General features: G+C 31.2%; 2 protein-coding genes across 2 annotated transcripts; one reads left to right on the plus strand and one right to left on the minus strand.

Annotated features, from left to right (window-relative positions):
• Window positions 1–7246: 7246 nt before the first annotated feature.
• BDCG_16136 (uncharacterized protein) lies at window positions 7247–7772 on the minus strand (the record flags this gene model as incomplete). Its single annotated transcript, XM_045425400.1, has 2 exons — window positions 7247–7263; window positions 7475–7772. The coding sequence occupies 2 exons, from the start codon at window positions 7770–7772 to the stop codon at window positions 7247–7249; spliced, it is 315 nt and encodes a 104-aa protein (XP_045279174.1).
• Window positions 7773–8994: 1222 nt separating this feature from the next.
• Window positions 8995–9819, plus strand: BDCG_16137 (uncharacterized protein; the record flags this gene model as incomplete). The annotated part of the gene is made up of 2 exons (XM_045425401.1): window positions 8995–9222; window positions 9352–9819. 2 exons carry the CDS (start codon window positions 8995–8997, stop codon window positions 9817–9819), a joined length of 696 nt encoding a protein of 231 aa, XP_045279175.1.
• Between the last annotated feature and the right edge of the window lie 448 nt (window positions 9820–10267).

A 10267-nucleotide genomic window follows, 5' to 3' on the forward strand; every position in this document is an offset into this window, starting at 1 on the left:
TCTGAATAAAGAATATATTTAAATTCTTAGTTATATTTTTTTCATTCTGATCTCATTATTGAGAATGATATTAAATAAGATTATAAAATCACTTCTTACTAGACTGACTGCTGAGATTATAAATTTCATATTTAATCTCATTTAATCTGATCTTATACATTTCTTAGTATAAATCTCACTGAGACTAATTATTAAATAAACATGCAAAGTGACTATATATCAGATCTCAAAATGAAATCATGACTTGAAAAAAATGAGAAAGTGATCTTATTTGATCTCATTTAGTCTCATTCTTGATATAAAGTTACTATTTTTAGACATTTTAAGGTTTTTTTTAGACTATTTTTAATTTTTTAAAAAGTAACACTTTTTGATAACACTTAAATGAGATTTAAAGTCATTTAAAGTAATAAAAATAATTTAAATTGAGAAGTGAAAATCATGATCTTATTTGAAAAATGTAATAAGAGTAGATAGTAAGTCTCACTGAAACAGTATAAGACTACTATCTAATGTTAGAACTGTGTAATGAAATTTATTAAATTGATAATAAGACTATTAAAAATTCTGATTCTGATCTCAGATATAGTCACACAGTCAGTCTACTTCTCACTTATATAATATTATAATATAGTACTCATTTATTGAAAATTTAATAGAGAGTATTACTAAATATCATTATTTTCTAAATACAGATTATAATTCATATAATTTTAATTATAAAAAAAATATAAAATATAAAAAAAAAATAAAAAACAAAAAATAAAACAAAAATAAGAAAAAATCAGAATAAAAAAAAAAGAAAAAGAAAAAAAAATAAAAGAAAAAGAAAAAAATAAAAAATAAAAATAAAAAAAATCAAGATTACAGAGCTGTAGTATTTTTAAAATACTTACTTCTCAAAGTCTTTATAATATTTATTATTAACTATGTATTTCTTATAATAAGAGTAATACAGCTGTGATAAGTTATTATCTTAATATTATTTAATAAATATGTGATTCGGAAGAACGTATAACTGTCAGATAATAACGCGGCTGCTTCCGAACTACTAGTGTACGAATGTAAAGAGGGCTCTAGCGGCCACTAATTAATTTAGTGTACAAGATTCAATATATAAGAAGCCGGTGTACGCCTGTAATCATACACTGACTTAAGCAATCTTTGAATCACATCTAGTAGCATGTCTAAAAATCAGTGAGAAGCACAGACTTCTTCAGAGTATGATAATTTCATTTACAAAGTGATTCATAGTTATCATGTCAGTATAATTCTAGAATATCTCAAAAGATAGTGTATAAAGAGCAGTGAGTGAAAGAGCATCTGATTAATACTGCTTTACTTATTGAGAAAAAACTTCATACTCAGGTGAATGCCATGTATGCGAACAGATGAGATGTGAGAAAGAGAATAAGAGTGATGAACCAGATTCAAAGAAGTTCACTCTCTATTCAAAAGAAGAATAAAAGAGAGAGTGATTATCACTGAAGTCATACAATGATAACAGAAATCATATAATAATATAGTGATAGAGTGATATAGTGATATAACAATACAAGCAATATAATGATAGATATTGTATAATTAATCAGAAATCAATCACTGAAATGAATATCTTCTCTAGTTAATATAAACAACACTCTTCTCTGCTATCTGAACTGAAAGGTATGCAGAATCTCTCAGAGAGTTTACTTAAAGTAGTAAGAAAAGCAGCTGAGATCACTGAACTGAAATCAAAGCTCTGTACATATACAAGAATTCTAAATAAGATTGAGGCCTTGCATACACAGTGACAGGCTGAGATAGAAGCTAAACAATAATTAACATTTACTGTGAATCAAGCATTCACTATAAAGAGCTTCGCTGACACAATCACTATCATCAATAAGAATAGAGAAAACCAGATCTTAGACCTGCAGCAGAAGATTGAATATTTATACAGACAGATAACTAGACTGATCACTGAGATTATAAATTTCACATTTGATCTCATTTGGTCTGATCTCATACATTTCTTGATGTGAATCCCGCTGGGATTGACTATCAAAAAAACAGGTAAAGTGACTATATATCAGATCTTAAAATGAAACCATGACTTGAAAAAAATGAGAAAGTGATCTTATTTAATCCCATTTAGTTCCATTCTTGACATAAAGTTACTATTTTTAGACATTTTAAGGTTTTTTTTAGACTATTTTTAATTTTTTAAAAAGTAACACTTTTTGATAACACTCAAATGAGATTTAAAGTCATTTAAAGCAATAAAAATAATTTAAATTGAGAAGTGAAAATCATGGTCTCATTTGAAAAATGTGACAAGAGTAGACAGTAAGTTTCACTGAGACAGTATGAGACTACTATCTAATGTTAAAACCGTGTAATGGGATCAGTCGAATTGGTAATGAAACTATCAAAAAATCTGGTCCTGGTCTCAGACACGGTCACACGGTCAGTCTATAGATAACTATACTGAATCTGAAGATTCTATTATAATCATTCATGATCTCTTCAGAAGTGTACACATTATCAGAGACTGCTGTGTAGAATGAGAATCTGAGTATGAAATACATCAAGCTAGAAGATCTGCTGAAGTTACTAAGCTTTAATAGTGACTGAAAAAATGATGCTGCAATCAGCTGACTAAATCAGATGTAATTATATTATTGAATTGAATATGAACTCACAGACAGACAGTCAATGAAATTTCAACAAGTCTTAAGATCTGCTGTGTTTCTATGTGAAAAAGTGAAGTTATTATAAATGACTGATGAAAAGATGAATCTCACAGATCTGAAGTAATATTCATTTCTACAAATATGAAATGAGTTTTTCAAATGAATCTTGCACAACTTTGAGAAAGTGAATATATAAGACAAGTATTATGAATACTTCACTGAGTATAGATAAGTGAGTAATCTTATATTATACTTCACACACTTCAGCTTACACTATCTCACATTGAATAAAGAGCTTTTAATATCTTTCTATTTACAGATCTTCATTCATAATCTTATACTTAAGTTAAGAGTGAAATGAAAATACTTAATCTCACAGTCAGACACAGTGAAGAAAGCATACAATATTCTCATCATACAGAAATAAGTGAGTCAACTGTAACAGAAAATACTGCAATTGAGTATGTCTCAGCAGAGAATAGATAATCAGACTTCTATAACACAAGTCATACATCTGAACACAATGAATCTAGATCTGAATATCATTGCTAAAGCACTGAATTCTCTGAAAAAGAAATTCTCTGAGTGAAAATCTTGATATTACAAGCATTGAGCTTGCTTCAACTGTGAATATTAAAATCATGATATAAAAGATTGCACTTAGCATGTGCAGTCAAAAGAAGTAAGAGAGTTAAAAAACTAACAGAATCAGTGAGCTCAGAGATACTCACTGATATTCTATGAAAAGTCTTTAAAGTGAAAGAGATGCCTGTGTTAGATGACTCTCTGAATTCTATAAATACAAAGAAGAAGCAGGCTTCTGAATAAGATGCAGGCAAGAATGAAGTGAATGCTCATCTCAATACCTTGAGACTCAAAATATTAATATATAGAGAGCACTTAGATAAGAATCAAGAGATGGCTGTAAAAGTGTTAACAGACACAGAAGCTTCTATACAATATATTAGTGATTATATAATTCAAAGATTGAAAGAGATCTGCTGAGTGAAGAATCTCTGATACATAAGATTATCTGATAACTGATATTTGATATCATCTGCAAGAGTAAGAGTTTCCTTGCACTTCAGAGAATGATCTTGCTATATTTAAGTGTGAGAGCTGCAGAATGTGAAATACAATCTTATTCTTAAACTCAACTGGTTTCAAAGATTCAACTCACAGATTCAATGATGTACATGTCATATGCAGTTGACTGATAGAAAGAAAATGATTCATACAATTCTATCAACTGATATGAGAAGAACATTTCACATCTCTGATATAGAAGAGTTAAATCTGCTTACATATCAATAAGCAAAGAGAACAATTTATAAGACCTCATTCAAAAGCATTCTGTATATCATACAGAACCTGAAAGTGAAGAAAATCAAGATAAAGAATATACAGAAGAATAAGCATATAAAGAAGCTTCTGAAGAAGTATGAAAAGATCTTCTGAACAGATCTTTTACTGAAATTGCTGCTGAAATAAGAATTTGTACATGAGATTGACACAGAGAACACAAAACCAGTCAATCAGAATGTGTACCCTCTGTCATAAACACATCTTGAAGAACAGAAGTGTCAGATCACTGATCTTCTAGAATATAATCTTATATAACTCTCATCAAGCACATGAGACTTTTCAGTTCTATTTATAAAAAAGATAGATGAGAAGTGATGAATATGTATCAATTATCAAGTACTTAATAAGCTTATGATTAAGAATGAATATTCACTGTCATGAATTCAACAACAGTTGAATACAGTCAGAAACACTTGATATCTATTAAAGATTAATCTTCTCTCAGAATACTGACAGATCTGTATAGATAAACTATCAGTTCTGTAAACTGTATTTAATATATAATGAAGAAAGTTCAAATTTCTGATAATACTATTCAATCTGACAAATGCATCTGTCATCTTTTAAATAATGATGAATACAATTCTTTATAAACAGAATGAAACCTCATGTCTTGTATATCTTGATAACATTCTAGTCTTTTCAAACTTATACAATGAATATCTGAAGTATCTTAATAAAATGCTTATAACTCTGACAGAGCATAAGCTCTATATCAAATTAATTAAATGTGTGTTTGAAATGAAAGAGTTGAAGTTTATAGAACATGTAGTGAGTGATGACTGTATACACCTTATTCTGAAGAAATTGAATGTCATAGTGAATTGACTGTGACTGAGAAATATACATTATATATAACAGTTTCTTGAGTTGATCTCATACTACTGCAGATTTATCAAGAATTTCATATAAATATCTACACTACTCTCAGATCTCTTAAGAGAAACAGATACAAATCTGTGAAAGAAGAAGTTTCATTTAATTATCTGAAATACTGTGTATGAAGAGGCTTTTCTCACACTGAGAGAACATATAATAATATTCTCAGTGCTTATTCAATCAGATCATGATAAATCTTTCTATATTAAGACAGATATATTCAAATGAGCTATTAAAGATACTCTTCTACAGATGAGTAAGAATAGCAAGCTGCACTCAGTGATATATAATAATAGAAAACTATCAGGCACTGAGCTCAATTACTCAGTGTATGAAAAGAAATTGCTAGTGATTAAGCATATACTGATGTTATGAAATAGATATATTAATAATGAGTATATAATAATAATGATCACAGATCATAAAAGCCTTGTCTATCTATAATTAATGATAAAATCTTTTAAACACTTAGTATGTTGAATCTCAGAGTTCTAAGCATACAATTTTCATATCAAATACTAAAAGAAATCAGATGCAGTGATGTCAGATATAATCAGTCACAGACTTAATTTCATGAAAGAGAGTTCTGTGAATCAGGTACAAGAGACATTCATATTAAATATACTGAGAAAATGTAAGAAATCAGAATGAGTGAATATCATGATCTCTTACTTAAAGAATGACAAGATATCAGATGATAAGTATTTTATAAAAGTAGTAGAAGAGATACTTCTGAACTTCAAGCTGAGAAAATTGAAAAATGATGTTATGCTTTACTGTGATCTAGAATATGCAGAAGCTCTCTATCTAGAATCTTTATTTAAACACAACTTGATAACTTATATGTATAAGAAATTCAGTCACTTAGAAAGTTCTGAACTTATAAGTATACTTAAATCAAGAGTATACTGATCAAGCATGACTGAGAACATTCAGATATATACTTATAAGTGCTTAAATTATCAGGTTATGAAAGAATCTAAGAAAGAATTAGAATACAAAGAAGTACAATATCAGATGAAGTGTATAATACAATTATTCAAATAATGAGAGATGAACCTTATAGACATATTACTGTAAATATTAAATGAAAATTGATGAATAATCACTGCTATTAATTATGCTACTGACTGACCAGTTGTAAAAGCAGTTTCAGAGATGATAGAGAAGATGATGACAAAGTTTCTACATGATGAGATCTATGTCAACTATGAAATACTGTATGAGATTCTAACTGATAATAATGTGAATCTTATAGAAGAAGCAGTGAGGCATTTCATGAGTCAGTTATAGACAAGATATTGTAGAACAACATCATATCATCTGCAGATAAACAGAAAGATGAAACACTTAAATGAAATCTTGAGTAATATGCTGATGAAATATCTAGTGAGCAAGTCTATGAGACTATGAAATGAATATCTCAGGCAGATGCTATTGACCACGCGGATTTAACAGCATGCAGTCTTCAAGCATTCACCATTCTACCTGTTGTATGAATTGCATCCGCGCATCCCGGAGAATGCTTTGGAAAAGGTGAGAGAGAGAACAGCAGTTGCGGACACAGCAGGAACAGCAGTTGCAGATGCAGTAGAAACAGCAGTTGCAGACACAACAGTCACAGACACAGAATCAAGATTGAAAGAGATCAGCCACACATGTGTAAAAGCTAATGAGTTACTTCTGAACTGAGCAATTCAATTGAAAAGAATATAAGACTCACTTGTTAAGAAATTGAGTCTCAAGATAAAAATATAAGTTCTCATATATAATGAGAGTTCTGAGAAGTTTCAATCTAGATGATTTGAGTTATATAAGATACTTAAATCACATTCTCTGAGAACATATGCATTGAAAGAATCAAAGAGACAGATCTTATACAACTTAATAAATAATTCATAACTTGTGAAAGCAAAGATATAAGACTTAAGTAAATTATGATTATTCACAGCACTATCATCAGTGTTGAAAAAGAAGAGACTTATAATTAAAAAGTCTCACAAAGTAAGAGAAATCATAGATACTTACAAATCAGATAATCTCACTTATTCTGATCTTTTCATAATTATAAGAAAAGAATGAGAAGAAATGAAGAAATCAGATAAACATCATACTTTAATAAGTGATGAGACTGTAACTAGTTGTATAATAACACATCACAGACAGCAGATGTAACACAGTAAAGAGCAGTCTCAAAGTAATAGACTTACATATGAATCAGATCACAGAAGAAAAAGAAATTCAGAGTTGAATTTAACTGTTTACATCAGTTTAATCACAGAGATTACAGAGAATGAACTATCTGAAACATCTGTGAATGTATGAAATCAAGTCATCTCAACCTCTGAGAATGCTCAGAGATCAGATAAGATTAGTTTCAATAAGCTGTTCACTATAGTAATCTGAGTGAGTGAAGAGAGACAGTATAATGCATAACAGAGAAGTCAACCGCTCCACCACGAACTCGCTCGATTTTTCGAATAAGAACCCGCCGATAGATCCATCGAAAAGCCCTCGATCATACGAGCATTTTGACCCCATCGCCGACCGCATACCCCGTGTGGTGGTGGAGTTATCCAGCCAAACGTGAACCGGACGTTGTTCGAAGCTCCTGTGTGGGATTATCCCCCGTTCTCCCCTACCACACCACAACCCCGGGCCAGAGTGCCATACAAATTGTAAGGTGAAGTGACCTAGCCATATGCACCAATCTTCTCGATTTTGGAAGACCCCCGACCTGTAGTTGTGGAGATATCCGAGGAGCGACCTCCGCGAAAACCCTGTCCATCTTTGATGTTCCAAAACACCAACGCCAAGTCTCACCCTCGTACCGCCCTTCCCAATCTGGCCCATCCCCGGCAGAAAAATACAAAAAGATACCTCGGCGATAATATCAAGCACATAATCAACGGACTCTTCTGAAGTGCAACCTCCACGGTCCGCTGCCAGTGTATCTAGACTTCAACACCAAGTCTCACCCCTGTACTACCCCTCTCAATCTGGCCCATCCCCAGCAGAACGATACAAAAAGATACCTCGGCAACAGTATTCAATACATAATCAGTGGACAACGAGTCAACAGCACATCAACAACTATAAAATCAGTATACTCCAAGGTCTGACTGAGCCTTTGATCCCTGCACAGTGAGATATATTAAATCTAGTTTTAATATCTCAATATTCAATAGATTCTGCAAGGGATTGAGAACAGCAACACTAGGTTTCTATTGAATTTGAGAATTAACTCTATATTGATATAATCATTGACAAAGTCTTCTATTTTGAGATATAAATAACCAGTTCCTCTACATCCCGCTGACAATATTTATATTATCATATAGAAACAGACTTATATTCTCTATAATATCAAGACCCTGAAGAGGGAAAGTCTTGGTAGAGGGTATACAGTAGTGCATATCTTAGCAGTTTCTATCTCATTCTTCTGCAGCAGTTAATGCAAAAAAAAAAGATCTTAGAAATAGTTTTTTACTTCTCTTGAAAAAGTAAGGTGTTTTTCTCTGGATTTTATATAATATTCTTACAAAGAATTAAAAACAGAGTTGTTTTCTGTCATAATTTCATATTCTTTTAAGTAAGAATTACTATTTCAGTGGCTGAAGAGCTTTCATTAATACTTAATTCTTTTTTACACTCTTTATTAACTGATTTGAGTTGCACACTTGTTGTGTGAGAAGAATTGGATGATTTAGAATAAAATTGAATAGTTTTAATCAATTTCTCTGCAAAAAATTGATTTATTTTTTGTCAGTTTTTCTCTCAAAAACTGTCATATCATCTGATTTATTATCAATTGATATCATACTTTTTCTCACTGTATCCCAAGAAAGAGATTGTAAAGATTTTATTGATTTATCTTAAAAATCAATTTTAGTTTATTAGATTCTCTTCAAAAATCTAACCTAGTTACTGAACTAGTGTGAAAAAAATCAGGTGTTTTATACATAAAAGTCTTTTATTCTTCTTTTGAAACAGTCTGATCAACTTTTCAATTGAAAACAGACTTAGAAATATCTCAATTGAAACAGTCTGACCAACTTTTCATTGAGTGAAAACAATGAGTTCAAAAATACGCTCAGTTAATGTGGAAAAAGATGCTTTCTCAAATGCTATTTCTGAGATTGAAATTCTGAAGAGAAGAAAGAAAGAAGAAATAGAGAAACAACAAGTTCTTGAAATACAGGAACTTGAAAAAGCAAGCAAGATTCTTGGAAAGCAGTGTCTAAGTGAGATGAATGAAGAAGTTCTGTTAATTCTTCATGCTCAGGCCAGACAACTACAGGAGGTGATCAAGTTCAAGCTTGGAATCTCAAACACAGTTCAAAAAACCTTGAAAATTCCTAGTACAATCACTGACTCTTTATCTTACTCTTCTTCTTCCTTTCTTTCTACTTCTTCTTCTTCTTTGAATCAGAAGAAAACATATGCTCAAGCAGCTGAATCTGCTGTCTCTAAACCTGCTCTCTCAAAACCTGCTCAAAATCCTGAGAAAACTGAGAAGAATACTGCTCATGCCTCTATTCATAGAAAAGTGGAAAAGAAAATGCAAAAAGAGAAAAACTTTCAAATCTCTAGAAATAGAAGACTCATTCTCAAAGTCTCAAACCAGGACATTCTGCAAAGAAACAAGCTAAACTCAAATCTCATTTTCAGAATCAGAAATGAAATTAATCAGCAGTTCTTTTCTCAGTTGATGACTGATATTGAAGTTCAAAAACCAGTTATAGCTTCAATTGAGTCATCATTCTTTGGAAACTCTATTATTCTGACTACAATGCCTGAATTCAGTGCTGAATTCCTTATTCAGAATGAGAATCTCTGGAAGTCAGCAGTAGAATCATTGCTAAACACAACAATTCTATCTGAAAGAGATGAAAAGTGAGGCAAATTCATTCTTTATGATATTCCAGTTGAAATTTTTGACTGTGAAGAAGGAATGCTACTTCTCAAAAATGAATTGAAAGAATACAACTCCATTCAACTGAGAAAGGAGTCTGTATGACTAAATTCAATTGAGTTCAGACAAAGCAGGAGAAATGCCTCTGTTCTAGTATATACAAAAACACTTGAACAGTCAAAGATCTCTGAAGTAAGAGTAGCAGGTTTGAAAATGAGAGTTCATGAATACAAAGACTCAAGAATGAATCTCAAAGCTCAAACACAGTGTTCAAACTGTCAAAGATATGAACACTTTGCAATCTCATGTTTTAGAGACTCAAAATGTGCATTCTGTGCCAGAGATCACAAAACTAGTGAGCATAAATGTGAAACATGCTCAAAAAGAGGTGAAATTTGTCAACATACTCTGCTTAAGTGCTCTAATTGCAAAG

This window comes from Blastomyces dermatitidis (assembly GCF_000003525.1).
Source record: "Blastomyces dermatitidis ER-3 genomic scaffold supercont1.1, whole genome shotgun sequence".
Lineage (NCBI taxonomy): Eukaryota > Fungi > Ascomycota > Eurotiomycetes > Onygenales > Ajellomycetaceae > Blastomyces > Blastomyces dermatitidis.